General features: G+C 36.7%; 1 protein-coding gene across 2 annotated transcripts in view; it reads left to right on the forward strand.

Moving 5' to 3' along the window:
- The window catches only part of IARS1 (isoleucyl-tRNA synthetase 1), a 78,933-nt gene that overhangs the window by 14,464 nt on the left and 43,243 nt on the right, over positions 1 to 21,226 (forward strand). For both annotated transcript variants that reach the window (XM_034438539.2, XM_034438548.3), the window contains exons 8-16: positions 85 to 172; positions 1,651 to 1,711; positions 1,920 to 2,015; positions 3,872 to 3,994; positions 4,534 to 4,625; positions 8,799 to 8,897; positions 18,088 to 18,214; positions 19,029 to 19,102; positions 21,005 to 21,199. In XM_034438539.2, the coding sequence (XP_034294430.1) occupies positions 85 to 172; positions 1,651 to 1,711; positions 1,920 to 2,015; positions 3,872 to 3,994; positions 4,534 to 4,625; positions 8,799 to 8,897; positions 18,088 to 18,214; positions 19,029 to 19,102; positions 21,005 to 21,199 (955 nt within the window). The remainder of the gene's footprint in view (positions 1 to 84; positions 173 to 1,650; positions 1,712 to 1,919; positions 2,016 to 3,871; positions 3,995 to 4,533; positions 4,626 to 8,798; positions 8,898 to 18,087; positions 18,215 to 19,028; positions 19,103 to 21,004; positions 21,200 to 21,226) is intronic.

Here is a 21,226-nt window from a genome sequence, read left to right on the forward strand (position 1 = left end):
CCATTATTAAAACTAACATTGCATATTTATATTGCTATTTCTATTACAGTGCAGAAACTGAATCTTAACATTATTTTTTTTCAGACCAAAATACTGGGAAAAAATTCATATTGATGGAAGCTAGACTGGCATCTCTCTACAAATCTGAAAGTGAATATGAAGTACTTGACAGGCAAGTCAATAGAGTATTGTGTGCTTTTTTAATCATGTAATTTATAAATAATTGCTATGGAAAAGACAAGAAAAGCAAAAAGTAATGATTCATCTGCTCTGTAGATTGACATATGAAAGTACATGCATGTTCTATACTCTCAAAGGCTTGTTTGATACTCAGAATTGAGGGTTGCATTAAGTTGGAAATGTTATCTGTAGCAAAGTGCTGACTTCACTTTATTTATTTGTTAAAGTGTTGAAATTTCTTTTGGAAACGAAATAGGAACTGTATTGTCTGCAGCAGCAATTAAACTTTTTGCTTTCATCAAATCCTGATGCTTGCTCTTACAAATGGATTTCAGCATGTGACAATCTCTGTCATTTTGAACCATCTTCTTCCCCCTTCCTCATTAGATGTTGCTGAAGAACAATATTGCTGAGCACATTGTAAGCCGCCCTGAGTCTTCGGAGAAGGGCGGCATATAAATCAAATTTAAAAAAAAAAAAAATCTACAATTTTGATTCTATCTTCAATAATACTTTTGTGGATCTATCTTGTTCCTTTGAGGCAACATTTCTTTTAATGAAGGAGTCTTAGGTACTATCTATCAAACCAAAGTGAGGCTCCCCCTGCTTGTAAAGAATAACAGCAGCACTATTTATTTGTCCTTCCCAGTTATGTTAAAGCGCACGTGCGCGCGCGCACACACACACACACACACACACATGAACAAACAATATTTTGCAACAACTGTAAATTTCACTAATCTGTCAACTTTGTGGGATAGTTTCTTCCAGCATGGATCTGATTCATGTTTATTTGCTTTTCCTGATAACCGTTTTCTCTGGTATTTATAAGACAAAATTGGGATGTAGTCTCATTTTAAAAAAAGGAAAAAAGAATAAAAAAAACCTGCATCAAACAGACCTCTGGGTTTCCTCTTTCTGCCATCTTTGTGCTTTTTTTGTTTCGTGTTGTTTTCTTGTTTAAATGTTTTTAGCACTCGTTAACTACTCAGAGTTACGGGCAGTTATACCGAGAACATATCAATTTAATAACTAAATAAGTAAATGTTAAAAAAACACTATTTAAGTTGTCTGCTACAAGTTCTGAGTTCATATTTAATTGTTTGGATTTCACAAATATCTCAATCTGAGCTAAAGAGCAGTCATTTTACTTTAAAGCATGTACCTGTTTTTATTAAGAAACTATATAGTTTAATTTTTCCACGAGCTTTCAGAAACTTTTCTATAATTTTATGAGCCATTAACTAATCCATATGTTGCTGCTTCAGTAATTAGACATTAATGTTATTGAATTTAAATGTATTAAGACATATACTGTACATGTATATATGTATATATATAAATGTCTATTTTATTATAATTTTTATTATCTGATGGTTTTGGTGATCTCTTGTTGCAGAAAAGCATTTATAAATAATGGAAAGACTTAAAAGTTGTAAACGACAACTAATTTGACATACTGTATTTCAGGTTTCCTGGTGTTACACTAAAAGGGAAGAAATACAAGCCTCTTTTCAATTACTTTATAAAGGTAAAACACTTTGATGTTTAATCATTTGCTATTTCTAATGACATAGCTAAATATATAGAAGAGTTCATATTGGAAAAAAACTAGAATTACATTTGCAGCAAGGAAGGGAGAGATGGAGAAATCCAGATCTTAACTTTCTGTGATATTTTTATATCTTTTCCATATTATTATTTTCTGCATTTTGAAAATTCCTGTATTTTTCTTCCAGTGCAGAGAAAATGGTGCTTTTTCTGTAGTGACTGACAACTATGTGAAGGAAGAAGAAGGTACAGGAGTTGTACATCAAGCTCCTTACTTTGGTGCTGTAAGTTTAGAACTGCTGATGACTTTATTGTAGCTCTCCTTCTGGTACTTCCTTATTGAGATTCAGAATTTCTTTCTGAACTACTAATTTCTAACCTGTTCTGTCCGACTCTTTTCTATCTTGTACTGATACTGTACAAAAAGTACCCATATTTATCTTAGCTCTATAGATATATGCTTATATGTCATTGAGACTCGGCCTCTTTTAAGAAAACTTGTGGTTAGCACTTTATGAATGATTCCGGATCTATTCCCTGTTGATTACAAGAAACCATGTAGCAATGGGATGTGTAAAATAATAGGGTGGATCTAATCCTGGAAGGAGGGAAGGAAAGAGAAGAGGACAGCTAACAGCATAGTGAATAGATTCAGTTGCAGTGCTAATTGGTGCACAATTGGAATATCTGAAGGACCAGATCATCAGAAAATCTATGTGGTTGCAAGGAATCAAAAGCTACTTGAAGATATTTAATCAAAACAGCCAGTTAAATCAATTTTGTATTACCTGGTACATGTCAAGGGTAGATTTTTGGCGGAAGGGCATTTGCATAGAATAGTGTAGAATGTGGTTGTTGATCTGACATGTATTTTAAATTATAATGGTCAAATGCTATACTCTATATGCTTTACATGTGCATGTCAAGAAGGATAAACATGCATGGGACATCTAGAAGGAATGTTTCTTATTCTCTTGATACATAGAAAGGTAGTTTAAATTAAGTTAGTATATCTAGTTTTATCACTGGATAATCTGATTCTTAAATAGTGCTGGGAACCCAGTTCAGCTTTGTTATTAACCCATTCCAGAATATAGGAAGCTGAACATCATAAACATCTCAGGATTGTTTAATGAGTTCTTTGAATAACTACCGTGTTTCTCAGAAAATTAGACTGAGTCTTATTTTCTTTTAGACTTGAAAATAAGCACTTGGGCTTATTTTTGAGGTGGTCTTAGTTTTTTTGACGGGCGGCAGGCCAGACTCGGTGAGCTGGACGCACCGTGGACACACCACCGCCTCCATTCTGAACCTTCAGTGTTCGGAATGGAGGCTTTTTGGCGAACGGGAGGAAAATGGGAAGGGGAATTTTCCTGTCTGTCACCCATTCCTCAAGCTCAGCACAGACTGAGGGAAGGATGGCAGGCAGGAAAATCCCCCTCCCCATTTTCCTCCCATTCGCCAAAAAGCCTCCCGTTTCCCTCCCAAAAAGAGGGAAGAAGCAAAGCTGCTGGCTGCGGAGCTGCTGACTTCAGCTCCAACAAGCAGAAGCGCTGTGCCCAGAAAGAGAAGGGAAAAAGTGCTATTTGCGCTGCCCCAAGGGGCCAGCAGGCTGCAGCTGCAGCTGCAGCCGGATAGTTGCCCCCCCCCACTGCCACTCGTGCTGGCCATGCCCATCCCTCCAGGCTTATTTTTGGGGTAGGGGTAATATTAGGGCCACCCCCCCAAATTAGGGTTGGCCTTATTATTGGGGTGGGTCGTGTTTTCGGAGTAACACAGTATGATGTTTTTACATAGTAAGGTAAAACCAAGCAAATCATAAAATGTTTCACTGTATTATGTTCAAACAGTTGTGGCTTCATTGTGATAAGTTACTGACACATCCAAGTCACCAGTTGATACTGTACCCCAAAAGCAATAAATGTGCATGTTGAATCAATTCTTGGTATGATTAAATATTGGATATATAGAACAGAATTTTCACAAAAAATATTTTGATTCTACAAAAGCATTTCATAATGTAAAGAAAATATTATCCATGATTGTATTAGATAATTTAGTTAGTATTCTGAACTGTAAAAGTCTTATCTCAAAAGCCAAAACAAAAAAGCTCAGTTATTTTGTATTTCTTTACTCATAGGATGATTACAGGGTCTGCATGGATTTTAATATTATTCAGAAGGATTCAGTACCTGTTTGTCCTGTTGATGCTTCAGGATGTTTCACAGCAGAAGTGACAGACTTCTCTGGACAGTACGTCAAGGTTAGTGGTCCTGAATAAGCTAGGAATTTTGCTTGAAAAATTCATCTATAATCTTCTGTGCTGTTATCTATTCTGTGTTTTCATATTTAGGTTCCATATCCTAGTTCCAGTCTAAATGACCAGGTCTTTAAGTCTCTTACTCTTGAGACAAACTACCGCTATGCAACAATAGCTTCATAAATGACCCTTTACATTCACTGAATTTGCACATAATGTTTCTTTTTGGTCTACTGGGGTATTTAAATTCATTCACAGTAATGATGTTGACTTTATTCAACCTAAAATAAACCATTAAGTATGAACCCAAGTACTTTGTGAGGAAATAGCTGGGTGAGGTATTGTGCAGTTTACCTCCGTTCAAGAACTTTAAATTGGCTTTAAAGTGTCTATTTTTCAGAATTTTGTTTTTTAAAATACAGTATTACTTTTCAATAAGTTTCAGGTATATTGTGTATTACAGTGGAAATGGCTACCAATTTACAAATTTTCTCTGTGAGATATTTTGGTTTAATGTTAAACTTAACAACTTGTTTTGTTAGGATGCCGATAAAAATATAATCAAAGCACTAAAGGAACGAGGAAGATTGGTCCAAATCAGCACTTTTAAGCACAACTATCCTTTCTGCTGGAGGTAAGAGGTTTTAATGCAACACAAGTTTAAAATGAGTGCCCTGCTTAATCACATATTTTTGAAAAAAACATACTACTTTATTCTTATTCAAAAATTAAAAATTGTATTCAAATATATGTACCCGTCTACAAGTAAGATACTAGTATAGGTGCACATGAAATGGAAAGTGAGTTATCTCAATAGGGGATGGGGAAAATACCTTTCAGCCAGTATTGGCTCCTGGCTGGATGAATCCCTACAGTTTTCTTGACAAGGTTTTTCAGAAGTGGTTTGCCATTGCCTGCTTCCTAGACTGAGAGTGAGGCCAGGGTTACCCAACTAGCCTGATGCCTTAACTACTACATCCAACTGGCTTTCTTCCACTTTTATCTCAAATTGGCTACAAAATATTGCATTTCAGAGGTGCCAACTTGTTTTGGGCTAACCATAGTCTCGGCAGAGGTAAACCTAGAATGATTTGTTTATTCTTGCTTCAGCTGAAACAAAACATCAATCAGTTTGGAATTCCCATTTCCTATATGAAACATAACCTTGGCTGCAAAAAACTGGATGATCACAAGATAGAAGCAGAGGTACCAAAAAAAGTCAATACTTTCCAGCCATTTAATGGTCATCTGGAATTTTACAGCCAGTTGATTTTTAAAAACTGGAGATGGGATCATTCAATAAAGCAAAGATCATGTAAATTCTTGAAATCAAAGAATATCATCTAAGCATACAATTATGTAAGTCTTCTTATACATTTAAAGTTAGATCTTTTTTTAAAAGCTGCTTTCGGTCTAAACATTATGTATATTGTTGGGTTCTCATCCTGCTTCAGCTTTCAAAATACTTCGAAAATAGTAAACTTTCTGAATTTAATGTCATAGAAATATTGAAATGAGATCCTGATGAATAGGGCAGAGACACCATCCCCACCTGCAAACTAAACACACGGAATCTAATTTTTTTACATCCCAAATCTGATAGTGTTTGCAGTAGACCAACCAGGGAAATACAGATATAATAACTGAAAGGACTGTGAGGAGAGGACAGATAAACTGGCTCTGTGTTTTTGATTTCTAAAACAAGAGATAACCTTTTCAATCGGTTACCTTCTCCAAGGCATGAAGTTTTCCTGGGAAAAAGCATTACATTAATCCCAGTTATTAAAATGTAATTTTAATAAATGGTAAAAATAAAACAAACTTCCTCTTCTAAAACTATGCTTAAAGCTAACCTTATAAATAGTCAGGAATATGCTGTCTCCCTCTACCATTCTATTTAAGGATTTTTCATTTTATCCTTGTTGACTGCCAACCCTCCCCCCCTCAAAAAAAATCCTGCAGTTTCTTCCTCCTGGTACAATAGAAAAAAAACCTGCTTATGCCTAAGAGAGAAGAGGTCCTGAGAAAATAAAATAAAAAAATTATTACTCCCTCCCCTCATGGCTTCCAGCATTGATGTTCTAAATGTAAATTGCATGTACGTCCTCAATACTCGGTGGCATACCCGGGAAAAGAGTAGTGATGAGTCATGCACGGACTCTTGCTGATCAAAACAACTCTTCTTTTTCTATTTGCACTGCTAAAGAAAACTGCAGCAAACAGAATCGGGGGGGAAAAAACCCCCACAGTTCCTTTCTAGTCTTTGTAGCACTGTGCTCCATAGAATGCCACAGCGAACCCACCGAGATCAGCAGGATAACTGGTATAGACTCTGACATTTTTAAATTTATTCTGATTCTGCCACAAAAGAGCAAAATGTACATAATGAAAACAGATGAACAGAGACATTTTAACGTCAAACATAAAGTACCATATTTATTGTGTTAATGATGGGTTAGTCAATGTAGGTGTACATGGGTAGCTAGTGCCTCTGAAGGTTACCTCACAGAGTATCTGTGAAGGTTACCTCACAGGTCACCTCACAGATATCCTGAATTTCAGCATCAAAAGTAAAACAAGACTGTGCATCTGCACTGCGCAAATGCTGTAAACCAACAGACTAACCAAATCAACAGAGGGTGTTACTTTTGCGATTGCATCACACAACAAACACAAAAACTTTTAATGTAATGTTGAACTCCTTGGGCTTCATATTTAACATTAACATGAAATCGTTGGGTGAGATCATCTGTCAACATGGGGTCAAGTATCATTAGCATAATATCTCAGGTCTGGTTCTCAAGTGATGCCATTGAGGCATTTTTCTCCGGTGTCTAGACCCTATTATGTGGGTCTGGATATGGAAGAATCCAACTGACAAGTCTGATTAGCTGTGAGTTTTAATGTGTGGTGTCGTTTCCATTCCCCCTTCCCCAAATATCTAACGATTTTTCATCATTGATTCTGAAGGGGGTATCAATCCTGCAGGGAGAGTTGGTGTGCTATTTGGGTATTGTCCTGGATATGCGATTTCTGTTCACAACAGCCATGGCTAGGAAACTATTTGTAATTGTAGCTTTGTTTTGCCTTCCGTGTTTCCCCGAAAATAAGACCTTGTCTTTTTGAACCCTGAAATAAGTGCTTGGCCTTATTGCCATGTGCTTAAAAGCCAGATTGGGCTTATTATCAGGGGATGTCTTATTTTGGGGGAAACGGGGTAGATCAGGAGGTACTGCTCATGGTCAGTCAAGCATTTGTCACCTCTCATTTGGGCTATTGTCACATATTCTACATGGGTCTGCCCTTGAAGAGCATTTGGAGGATTCAGCTGGTCTAGCGTGCAGTGAAATGTGCCATATAGGGCACCTATGAACTGCACTGGCTTCCAAAGGGGTTCTGGGTGCACTGCACAGTCCTGGTTGTCATGGGTGCCCTTTAATGGCTCTACTTGAAATGGGGCTATCTTCCCCTGATAGTTTCTGCCCATCACGCTAAATCAGGCAGAATGGGCATGCTGTAGATCCCATCAGGGAAGTTGTATTAGCATCCTAGGTGGAGCCTAGGAAGCATGCTTTCTCTGTCATGGCACCTATTTTGTGGAACCACTTCCTCCCTGAGATACAAATAGGCCAATCCTGTTGGCCTCCTTGAAAACTGTGAAGATCTGGGCATTCTCCCAGATTGTCAGATCTGCAACCTGGCATTGGGGCCAGGTTGCAGATGGAGCTCTGATTTGATTGCAGGTGTAGCTGTTATACTGCTAGTGAAATAATTAAGGGCATGTTTAATATTTTTAAGGACAGATTATTATATTGTTCTATCATCTGTTTGCTGTCCAGAATTCTTTTGAGGAAGGGTGTCTGTATAAATATGCTAAAAGAATAAATATTTGCTTTGGAGGTGTGTGCACTATTGGTGTATCTGGGCCACCACTATCACTGTATGCCATGGACTTCTTGCCCTCAATTTTTGGACTGCTAAACAGAGGGAAATGGTCTGACTGCCTGAAGTGTCAACATGATGCTTGCTTGCTTGCTTGCTTACCAACTCTTCTCCCCAGCGCTAGCCCTTTCTCTTATCCTTAGGCAGACACAAAATGATTATCAGAATGACTTCAGAGCCAGTTTGAACAATCAAACTGATTGTTGATGAATGAAATAGAATGCAAAGTTAAATATTCCAATAATGTGGAAGTGAAAGAAGGACAGGAAAGACTGTGGTTTCTTCTAACTCATTCCAAAGTTAACATTCATTTTTTTTTTCTTTATAAGGTTCGTTCTTTTGCCTGCAATATTTACTGCTTCTGCCTCCAGTATGCAAGTTCCATTACTGATTTTAAAAGGTTTAGAATTATTCATGAAACAAGTGGCAATTTAAGAGCTTTTTGTCATTCATGCCCATCTAGTAATAACATGTAGCAATGCGAATGGAACTGAAGATAATCATGGGCAAGACATAGAAAAGTGGGGAACTGGAGTGTGTTGGTTTATGTGTGGTAATAAAATTAAGTCAGCTGTAGCTAAATACATTTGGTTGCAAGATATAAAAACTCATGAATATTTCTAAGGTTGGCATAATGAATCTAGCCCTTTGATAGATTTCATTAAAAAAGTATATGATGATGTACTAAAACGTTTATATAAGCAATTTAGTTAGATTTGGGTGCAACAGGTACAATAATATTCCACTCAAAATCACTTGGAATCTATCCAGTAACTTTTAGATGGAAACCAAACACGGTCATTCAAACTTTGCAGGATAGTTAAAAAAACAACAACATTTTTTCTGTCTGTTCAATTTCTTTCAGGTCAGATACACCTCTGATATACAAAGCAGTTCCAAGCTGGTTTGTTCGTGTGGAACACATGGTGGAAAAGTTGCTGGAAAACAATTCTCTATGTTATTGGTACTGTGATCTGCTCTTTTTTTCATGTTTAACAATGAATTGCTTAAATATCTAGTTAAATCTAAAGTCTGGTTGCAATCAGATGCCTTTTTAAAAGATGCATTGCCGGTGGTTCATTATGATCAGCTCACAAAGTACCCAGATGTCATTCTTTGGTTTTTAGCTCATGTTTTATCTCCTTTCATCTTGTTTTTCTGTCTTAATTAGTATAATGTGCTTTGAGTCATAAAGATCGCTAACAAAATCACCGTTCTCCAAAGGTGCTGATGTTACATCATGCTTTATTCTTTTAAGATCTGAAGATAGTTCTGTGTTCATTGATTCCCCTTTGTTCATTGATTGCCCCCCCCTCCAATATTCTTATGAGTGTGCTTCTTAATAGTTTTAGCAGGAATTTTAAAAGGGTTTAAGTGTTGCATTTTGGCATCGGTTCTCTGTCCTTCTTTCCTTTTAAATTTCCCCTGTAGATTAGAAATAATATTTTCTATATCTACAGACTTAACAATATAGCCATCAACATGTATTATTTATTTTTTTAAAAAACAATGTATTGACAAAACTGATTCCAAAGAAGGAAAGAGGTGCATTAATCAATAGGTAACGCTTAGTTCATAAAGGCCAACCTGTTGCTCTTCAAAGATGATTCCTGTGACAGATTGTGGGGAGACTAGAGAAAGACTGGATCTAAAGATGAACAAAAGAATTGGTTAGAAATATTTAGCCCACACAGTTTTGTAATATCACCTTGATATTCTTGTGAATGCTGGGATGTTAAGAGTTGCCTTATAGTGTGATGGATGGCATATACATTTAATGAATAGTCATATAGATATTCCCCAAAATAAATAGGCATTTGACATTTCTGACGTCAATCTTATTAGAAAGGAATCAGAATGAGTTTCAGGACTAGACAACATCTAAGGTAAAGATAAAGGTTTCCCCTGAGCAGCCATGTACAACTCTTAGGGGGTGGTGCTCATCTTTGTTTCATACCTGGGGTGAATTTGCATTGTCCAAAGACTTTTCTGTAGTCATGTGGCCAGCATGACTATACGCCAAAGTGCACGGGACAGCTGTTACCTTCCCACCAAAGTGGTGCCTATTTACTTGCATTTGGCATGCTTTCAAACCCCTAGGTTGGTGGGAGCTGGGGCAAGTAATGAGAGCTCACCCCATTACACGGCACTTGGATGTTAAACCCAGGCTAGCAGCTTCCCAGCTGACAAGCTCAGCGACTTTAACCACTGAGCCATCATGGTCCCAGACAACATCTACAACACTATAAACCACTTTCTGTACTGGAAGATTTCATGTTTTGGAAATTAAGGAACCATCCCCCAAAAAGCCAAATAGGAACATTATGGGAGAAAAAAACAAAATGTTCTAAGGAATGCTGGGACATTCTGAGTCTGCAATCTGCATACAATAAATCAGCATTCATGCATTCAGTTAATAGGGAGGGGTTTTTAACCCTTTAAAAATACTTTCATGATATTGCATCTTATAGAACTATATAAAGCTTGCTGCCTTTATCTCCCCTTTTTTTTTTAACGTGAGTGGCATGGGAATGTGATATGTGTATTTTGCCAAGTGAACTTAAACTTTGCCTTATTTTAATTTTGTGCAGTTGAATTCTTGGTAAAGCCCAGTAGGATGTCTTTTACCAAACTTGGGAACCATAATCTTTGTTTTGACAATTCATAATCTAATAAAAACAAAAACTATTTATCAAGAATATAAGAAATAAATATAGGCAATAGTCTTATTGAATAGAACTTGTTCAGTGATATCTTGCTGTTCAAATCTTTTAGCAAAATGCTTGTTTTGGATCTGGAAAGATAATCAATTTAATGCAAGAGGATCAAATTGCAGTTTATGCATCATGACATTAAGGATGAAGTTTTTTTTTTTAATCTAAAAGTTCATCTGTGGATGAGGATAGCATCTTATAATGATAGAAACTTTATTCAGCTAAATGTAAACAAATCCTTTGTGTCAGATTCTACTCACTGGCTTATGATAAGCAGATGGATGAATTTAAGATTTTATAAAGAGTCTATAGAAAGTAAACTTTATATTTACTGCAGTGCTAATATGCTAACGGGAAAAGTAACAGTATTAAACTATCTTGTATGTTAATTGGCATCGATACCATGCTTGAAGGTATAAAAATATTCTGTGATAGCAAATAATATTTTTGCCATTAAGGCCTTAATTGATGAGCATCTATTTATATGAGGAATATATACAATTATATGTATTTGGTTATGATTTGCAGGCTACTTTGATCAGAAAAGACTTATTTTGACACTTTAATACGGTATTTTTAAATGTGTTTTATGTTTACATGGTCATTTTAAATGTGTATATATTGATATTTGGACTATATGCCATAAAATTTTTTGTAGATGTTCAAAATATCTACAGTTTGTTCCACTTTGGCACCATGTAAAGGTACAAGGCCATTGTCTGTTAATTCAGTCAAGACTCTTGAGGAATTTGCTATGTTCTAAGTATAAAAACTCTGGACAACCAAAGACTTCTGAATTCTATAAAACCTTTGGAATTTATTGTGATGCTTGCACTGAGTAGAATAATTGCTGATTGATAGGACTTAATGTCTCTTAGGAATCCTTTTTATTCCTTATAGGTATTTTCTGTGATGAAATAGATTGAATATGATTTGGCAAATTTTATAACATAATTGAATAGCTAATTAGTTTTTAATGAGATAATAGCTTAATACTAATGTATTTTTGAACTGACATATTTTAAGATTTAAGAATAGCTGATCTTAAACTATGACGAACTATGATCTTACTGATCATTCAAAAATGAATAACCATAAGTTCTAGTAATAAACTACAGCAGCATCATAAAATTTGTGTTTTTTAATATTGATTTCCCCCCTAAATTATATTTAGGAATTTACTAACTAAAAATTGAGATTCCAATTAACTACTAACTAGAACAATGATGGCTAACCTTTTTGCCGTCGCGTGCTAAAAGCAGGGGTAGTGGGGGGGATTGCACGTGCGCGTGCCCACACCCATAATTCAATGCGCCCCTCCCCCCATGCATGCATGCGTGACCCGCCCACCCTCCCCCTGCTTTTGGTACACAATGGCACGGTGGGCCCGGTAGGCCCATTTTTCTCCTCCCCAGGCTCCAGAGCCTTTCTAGGAGCCACTGGAGGCCCTCTGGAGGCCCTGAAACAGCTCGTTTCCCGACTTCCAGTGGGCCCGGAAGGCCCAAAAATCAGCTGGCCAGCACACACATGCGTGCTGGACTGAGGTAGGGCAACACTCCCGTGCGCACAGATACGGCTCCGTGTGCTACCTGTGGCACCCGTGCCGTAGGTTCGCCATCACGGAACTAGAAGGAACAAAGTACAACTAGTCTGTAATCTTAAATTAAATGGAACTGTCATTTCTTTAAAATGGCGAGTTTAAACAATCTGAATAAACAAATTGGAATACATAAAATGAGAAATGACATACAAATGCTTTACATAAATAGTGTTTATTTTATAAATGACGCATCTCTGAAGTTCTGTTTCCTTATCCATAAGAGCAACTGTGCCTACAATTCTAAAATTCTTTAGAAAGTATTAAGGTGGACATTGATGGAGCAAGGCAACAAATTTGGGTTAAGTTCATACAAAGATAGAGATTTATGAAACAACTAAGATTCACATTCCCTAATTCACAAAAAGATGAAAGAAAGAGAAAGAAAAATAGATGGCTATTAGATTAGACATCTAATAAGAATAATTTTAGGTCTATGCAGCATCTTGTTTCTTGATCTTGTCTACCTTGAAGGACTGAGATATTCCCTGAGTGGTGTCCATGGGCTATCTCAATAACCAACAGTATGGCTGCCCACTTTCATTTTAAAAAATTCCTTCTAATTTTTTTCTTAAAATGAAGCTATCCTCCTCCAGAGCAAAGTGTCATCTCCAGTATTTTTCTCTCCAAAAAGGCTTGTGAGCTAATAGTTATACTTAGAAAACAAAAATGGAAACTGGTAGCAATTTACTCCTTTACTTGGGATTGCTCCTCTCCTCCCAGAAAAGAGAGACAAACATAAGTTGAGGAGGTCAAAGCGGTTTAAAAAGAAAAAGAAAAGGGACAGGCACGCCTCATCAATTGTCCTGCTGATTAATGGGCGTTTTTCCATTGGACATGTGTCCATTACAGTCATTTGGTGAAAGGGCAAATTTCTCCAATGGCACCAGTTTTGGAGAGTTGTTATAAAATGTTTTCGGCTTCCCAGATATGCCATTATCTAAGAAAGGTTGGAGTTCTGTACTGTGATTTAACTTAGCAAGGATTCCTAAACTTTACGCCATCACACCTCCCATTAGTGCAGTCTAAATGTATGTACCTCCTCTAAATTTCCAAAGAACAAAACGAACCAGGAAAACAATACAATGAAACTTTGGGAAAAGTGGATTTATTATACCAACGTACAGCTAAAATGTTCTGTTGGCACCTCCCTAAGGGAGATACGCCTCACAGTTTGGGACACTCTGGTCCAAAGCAAGTTGTAAGTGGTGAGTTGACAAATAGGGATCCCATCAACTGAGTGCAGATTGAACTAGTCAGGTTTTATGGTCTAATACTTCAGAACTGATTATAATTTTCCCAAAGAACAAGCCATAACAAGACGGTAAAACTAGATGGCAGTATATAATAATTGCTTTTCTAAAGTATCTCCTGGTGGGATATAAAACCAGAAGTGCATATAAATTCCTGATGTATGTCCCTGTAGGGCTAAGCAACTTGCAAAATTTGTATAGTTAAATACAAATTCCTTTTTAAAACTTTTTATTTTCTTGTTTGGTTGACTGGTTATTATTAAGAACAAAGTATACACTAACCACAGTTATTTGGTAAGGTACAAAATTTTGTTTAGTCTTTTATGTTCTGTATAAATGAGTCTCATCTTTCATTATACTTGTCTATACAAAGTCTGTGTCTAAAAGCAATATGCTCGTGAGTGGCAACTACAATCAGGTCTTCAAGCCATTGAATAAATGGAGCCATACATTTATCTTTCCAGTCACAATGTCAGACTTTTATTCATAGTAAGGGCACAGAAAATCAATTTATGTTGCCCAGTTGTCAAATTTCATATATTAGGTGTATAGTTTTTTTAAAAAAAATCCTCTGAATATTGTAACTTTTGTAACTTTTGTTGCATAACCATGTTTATATAATCCATAACTTTCTCACAAAACTTGGTAAGGACATTGTAGAAACATGTTTTATTTTTATTTTTTTTTATAAATTTATAAACTTTATTAATACAGATAAAGAAAAAAACACAGTAAACACAAATGACAAAAAACAAAATATACATTATAAAATAAACAGTTATAAATAGTTAATCATGTTTATGTTTTAAAGAAGCATTATCCTTATTACATTTCCAACAAAGTGCTGCTTTTGATAGTCCTTTCTATATAAACATAATTGCGTACCATCCATCTAAAAGACTCTGGGCAGTTTACAAATAAAATAATAAAAATACAATTGACAAACAGATAAAAGCAAGGATAAAAGGTAAGTTAAAAGGCAGAGGGAGCAATCTCAGGCCACCAACCGCCCCAGGGTTGCGTGCCCATCTTTCATCCTCGCATGAGTTGGCAGAGTTAGGTCTTCATGTTCTTCTAGAAGGCCCAGGAGACCAGGGGCCAGTTTTGCATCTGGGGGCAAGATATTGAAATGGAGTCCAATAAATGTATTAGGAATGTATATGTATTTGAATAGTATTTACATTAGACAAGTGTATATATCATTGATGGCGAATCTATGGCACGTGTGCCGGAAGTGGCATGCAGAGCCATCTCTCCGGGCACACCAGCCATCACCCATTGTTCTTCCGGGTTCCAGTGCGCCAGCCAGCTGCTCTTCATGTACGCTAGAAACCGGAAAACCAGGTGACCAGTGCACATACACATGCTGGAAATTGGAAGCTCAGCATGTGTGCGCCGGGGAGCTGCTGTTCCGGTTCCTGGCGCTCCTGCTTGTGCACACCAGGGAGCTGTTCTTCCGGTTTCTGGCACTCCCCTGTGCGCGCGCACTCCCTTTTTGGCACTTGGTGCCGAAAAGGTTCGCTAACACTGCTATATATAGAATTCTAAGTGTTTATGTTATAATGACACATATTTTTACTTTGTCATATTTCTTTCACTTTTTTGTTAAAGCACTTTTTTGTATTTTTTCTCTTTTTGTTATTAATTAAAATAACAAGAAATATAAAGGTAGTATTCTGAAAATAAGAAGAGCATATAAAACTTTGGCCAAGATACAGATAAGTATAAAAGGGGGAAAATGATTCTAATGAAGGCGGCAGAAGTCCATATGGCTTTTTCTGTTTCTGTCTGTCTGTCTGTCCCTCCCTCCCTCCCTCCCTCCCTCCCTCTCCTTCCCCCTCCCTCTCCATCCATCCATCTACATTTTTTCTTGGGCTGCCTCTCAGACTCCCATTTCAGGTTTACTAAAAGGAAACAAATAGGAAAAACTTCCAGCTTTAAAAGGTAGATAGGAATGTCTGCACCAGAGGCAGTGACCTGCACTTCACTGGGTGGCACTCTTGCATCGAATGCCAGAAAAGGAACTATTGCTATATTATGAAAAAAACTGTTGTGAGCTTCCAAGCAAATCTGATTCGTGGCAGATTTACAACTGGGTAAGACTTTGAGATTTCCCAGAGTTCTTGTCAGTTACGATCCTTCTGGGATTTCTTGTTGAAGTCTCAGGAGCTTGTTGTTTTAAGACCCAAAGGGAGAAGAGATATAAAAAAGAAATGAACGTCTGTCAATGTCAGGCTTGTATGCAGGGATTCTCTTGCTCATTATTGTAAGGGTTTACCTGCCTGTCCATTTCTCCCATGCCTTCTGAAACATTTTTTGCCCATACGTGTTATATATTAGAGGTTGCTCAGAGTTGAACTAGTGAGTTCTGGGCTTAGTTATTTTCCTGCAGTTATTTCATTATTAGGCTAGGTAACACTTCGTATCAGAAGAGTTTTGTCTCATGCTAGTTGCTTCTAACATTGTTTGATCTAGCCCTTAGAGTCAAGGTAATATTCCTGAGTATGGGGAGAGAGAGATGAAAGAATATATTCAGTGAGTTAGTAGGCGGCTGAGTTCATGGAACTTGTTAAAACAGGTTAACAAAATACAGTGGCCACATTCATGTAACATGCTGTGCCCAAACAAAACCACGTTACTACTATTAATAGCCATGATAGATGGCCAGGTTCACATCATGCCATCATACCAGTGGTGGGTTGCCCTCTGTTCAGACCGGTTCTATAGAACCGGTAGTAAAACCGGAGGGAGGCTCCGCCCACCGACCCCAACATCATCAGAACACTTCGTGTGCGTATGCGTGGCTCCGTTCCGAACCGGTAGTAAAAGTAAGTAGACCCCATCCCTGCATCACACCACACTGCACTGCAAACTACCCAGCGTCATTTCAGTATGTAGTGGATGAAGGAGATGGAAATTATCCATGTGATTTCATTACATCTGAGAATAACTAATGGAAGTTACTCTAATAATTGTATAAACCAAAGTTTATAGGTAAGAATACCACATGTGACATGCAGGCTATAGAATTCCTGGATGATACCCACTGTACTTCTTTTTCTCATTAAGCCTAGCTATGGCAGTGGATATATGAATCAGTAATTTGAAATTGGTAATAGACTAGATGACAGCCCATAGACCAAGTGATAATCAACCTCTATTGAATGATACAACCCTATGTCTTAAAGCACAGTTGATTTTTTAAAAAGCTTTCTTAAGATAGACCCATGTTCTAAGTGGGCCCTTTGGGACAAAGGCAAGTTGCATTTTGAAAATGCTCTAGAAACTTCAGCTGGCTCAAAATGAGTCTGAAAAAATAATTAGCTGGGAAAGGCTCTAGTAATTATGTCATGGTGTGGATTTGAATTTTTTTTTAATGCTGGTGGGACTTTGTATCTTTATTGTTGTTACATGGGGGCAGAGATGTTGCCCAGGCATGTCTTTGTATATTAATAGTTACTGTACATTCAGCATCCTTTCTCTTTTGATTGTTTCTAGAGAACAGCCTATGTGGTTGCTAGGAGTTGAAAACAGCTTGATGACACATAATCAATTGATCAATCAGAGAATAGCAATCTATTCTCTACAGTGTCTTATGGGAAATTTCTCTATTTCTCTATATTTATATAGAGATATTGCAGCTGTTCAGAAGTTTTCTCTTTGAGCAGGGAATACAATTGCTATATATTTTGCTTTTAATATTTTTGTGTTGTATTCAATGCTTGATTTAAAAAATATGGATGTTCAAACTCTGAAAAAATATAAAGCATGTTGTGAAATAATATATAATTTTGCTTATATTGTTTCCTTTCTGAATTTCTACTTAACAAATTAAATTGGAATATATTTTTCTATACTCAAAAAGGAAGATACCACCCATCCATATCTTGAAGCAGAAAGCTACTGTATCAAATAGCAAGGTTGCAAAGTTAATTTTTCACATTAACAGTGTGCTCAATTACTCTTTTATCTTAATTCAGTATTCCATTTATGATTTTAAAGTTTCTCCTAAGATCAACATTAAGAGTGCAATTTAATAAGTTCATATTCTAAAATATTAGAAAAGAATTACATGGGCATCAAAATGAATATGGTCAAAACCTGATTTTTTAATATGAACCCTTATTTTATAAAGTGAAATGTGGAATGAATTTCTGTTTTGACTGATTCTTGTCCAAGAAAACTAAATATTACTATTTAATATTCTTTGATTAACCATTGAAAAATGGGGGCTTTCAAGAGATAAAAATAAACACTCAGGCATGCATTAAGAATCTTGCATAGGGCCACAGAATAGAACAAGATGCCGCTTACCACTGAGTAGCCCAATGAAAAAATGAAATGTAAAAGAACAACAAATAGTGCACTGGGTGAGGGATAATGTTCCTTATGGGCCAGTGCTAAGAATTAAGGTTAGTAGAAATGTAAATCTTAATGGCTGAGGCAGCTGGGATGAGATTTCATTAGGAGTAGGAGAGAAGATTTCTCCTGACAGTTAACTATGGTTAAATGAACAGAAAATGTCAATCAACCCAGTAGAGAATGTACGCATAACAGTGCATAATTAAGAATCTTTTTAAAAATGATTAGGGTTCCTGACTTCGTGAGAGAGAAGCGGTTTGGCAACTGGTTGAGAGATGCACGGGATTGGGCTATTTCACGAAACCGTTATTGGGGAACACCGATTCCATTGTGGGTCAGTGATGATTTTGAAGAGGTAGGTAAAGAAAGGCGATATGAGAATGAACTTTGTAATGATTTGTATCATAATTCTTATGAACTAAATAACTTTTTTTTTTTTCCAATTTGATTTATATGCCGCCCTTCTCCGAAGACTCAGGGCGGCTTACAATGTGCTCAGCAATAGCCTTCATCCTTTTTGTATATTTATACAAAGTCAGCTTATTGCCCCCACAACTGGGTCCTCAATTTACCTACCTTAGAAAGGATGGAAGGCTGAGTCAACCTTGAGCCTTGGCGAGATTCGAACCCTGCAGTAATTGCAGGCAGCTGGTCTTAATAACCAGCTTAATAACAGGGTGCCTTAAACCACTGTACTACCAAGGCTTATAGCTTATATTTTATATTATGTTTTATATAAATATATTTTGTATTTCTTGCTCATGTTCAGATATGAGGTTCTTGCTGATTTGTATTAACCTAAATTGTTTTATAAAGATAAGCAACCCTACTACAAGTAGCTTTTTGGGCCCTTAATTTCTGAGTCTTGTCTGAAAAAAGGCTCATTTGCAATGAATATGGCATCCATAGGCTAACTTCTGCATGTAATATCTTAGCCAGCCTTTGTCACTGCAGACTATATAGTCCTCATTAAAAGGTTACAGTATTTGATTTTGAAAAATGATGTTTTCACATTTAAAATTAAACACACATTTAAAACATACTGGTTAAACCCACAATATCAGTTCCTATTTTTCAATCACTGCTTCTACTTTAAATTTAGAGAAATGTTTATTATTATTATTATTATTATTAATCAATAAATATGCAAACATATTGAATGTTGACAGGTGGTTTGTATTGGGTCCGTAGCAGAACTGGAAGAACTGTCAGGAGTGAAAATCACTGATCTCCACAGAGAAAGGTTTGTGATTATTCTAGAAGCAAGTAAAGATTCATCAAGCTTATTATTTGTCCACTTTGAATCTTTATTTAACACCCCCCCCCCAAAAAAAAACTTCATTTTAGAACATATATGGGCCATCATGTGTGAATTACCCTGGGTGTGTTCTTTTATCAGTTTGGATATACTGGTGGAAAAAGTGTTTGAAATGTTTGAAAAGAATCTTCTTCGTGCTCTTGTTCAGTACAAATGAATAAGGAGATGGGCAAGATTAAAAACTTTCCCCCTTCCTCCAGAAGTTATGATTGCACTGCTTCTGTCTTGCTAATTACAATCTTTCCTATGTTGGAATTGCTGCTGTCACTTTGAAGAAAAGTCATTAACTGTATCAATGGAGGAAAGTGAAGATTTAGTCTCCCTTTCCATAGGTTTTCCACAAACTGGCATTATGGGAGGAAGCAGCAGCTTTTGTCTACTCCCATGGTAATTTGATAATAAGAGATGAAGAAAAGCAAGTTTATAGGTTCCAATGGCAACTGTATGCTGTGATCTCATTTACCAGTGCTTCCTCTTATGTGGTCCTTGTTACCAACCATTCAGAGGGGACAGTATGGCCTTCCTTCCAAAAATGATTGCCTGCTCCTGTTTTAGATCCTACAGTTCGGCCGAGTCAATATTGGCTGGTATTCATAGTAATTAACTGCTGCAGTAGTGGATTCCCTCCCTGGGCAGTGGATGAGACTAGATCATCGGTAAAGTACCTTCTAAACCCTTGCACTCTATGGTTAATTCATTGCCAGTCTACAACACTTGCATTAAGTCTGGTGTTACCTTCAAATAAATTCAGATAATTAAAGTTAAGAGAAATGCTTATAATTGCATCTTAAAAATGGATATTTTAGTTTTTGGCAATTTTTCTGGCAAAAAAACCAAAACATTCTAACCTGTATTATAATAATATCCTGATCGTGGACCACTGTGACAATTTTTATTTGATGATACAGATTGATTCTGGGCTGAGTTGAACTGTGTAAGATTGCATAAGAGGGAAGTTCTCATGTAATATAAAATATATATGATTCAGTGAAAAACGTTTATTTCTAATATGAATGAGCCAGCATGATACCTTTCAGCGATCATTCCTGTTCAAGGCTCACAAGGAGGAATGAATTGGTGTGTTGGTTTTAAGGGCTTTATTAGTTTAGCTGTGGATCAGTTCAATGTGAAATAGAGATGACACTTGGGCTGAAGATTGTAAAGGGGACTAGGGCATCCGTACAGCAAAAGTCATATTAAGAGAATTTTTGCCTGCAGACTGGAACAGAGAGTAAGTCAGTAGGTGAATTTATAATGGGAGATAAAGCCTGAAAGTCTGAAATTTCAGAAACTGAAATGGCACATAGTCTAAGGATTGAAAGCTGGGGATAAATCCATAGCTCAGAAAGTCAAAAGGAACTAAGATCTTGAAGATCTTGACAATACAGATCAGGAAAAAAAGAGAATTGTTTCTGACAAAGCAGGCCTTCAAGGAATTCTCCTCCTACAAGAAGCCCTGGCTTTGATTGATTAAAGAAGTTGGTGCTTTTTCCTCTTAAGGAGTCCCAAAAACTCCACTGCTCAGCTTTATCAAGTGCCGTCTTGCGTTAGGGCTGACTTTAGGGATTGCCATGCCATTATTTATTTATTTATTAAAATTAAATAACACAGATTTCAATTAATTGGTTCACAGCAGTTTTCCGCAAAAGCAAACATCAACAGTATGAATAATACAATATCTACATTAATTGAAACGATAAAACCACCGAAACTGATGGTGTCTATACACTAGGGAAAAATATTATGAGAAAGCTTTAGTGAGGGCTACATTACCACTTCTGAAATAAATATTCAGTATCAGTTACTGGACTTTTTTTCTCTCTTTAGTGTTGATCATATAACTATCCCTTCATGCTGTGGCAAAGGTGTCTTACATCGTGTTTCAGAAGTGTTTGACTGCTGGTTTGAAAGTGGAAGTATGCCTTATGCCCAAGTCCATTATCCGTTTGAGAATAAGAAAGAATTTGAAGATGCTTTTCCTGCTGATTTCATAGCTGAAGGCATTGACCAAACCAGAGGATGGTAACAGTTTTATTATTTATTCCATGC

Source organism: Pantherophis guttatus, chromosome 2 (assembly GCF_059756535.1).
Source record: "Pantherophis guttatus breed Tessera chromosome 2, ASM5975653v1, whole genome shotgun sequence".
NCBI lineage: Eukaryota > Metazoa > Chordata > Lepidosauria > Squamata > Colubridae > Pantherophis > Pantherophis guttatus.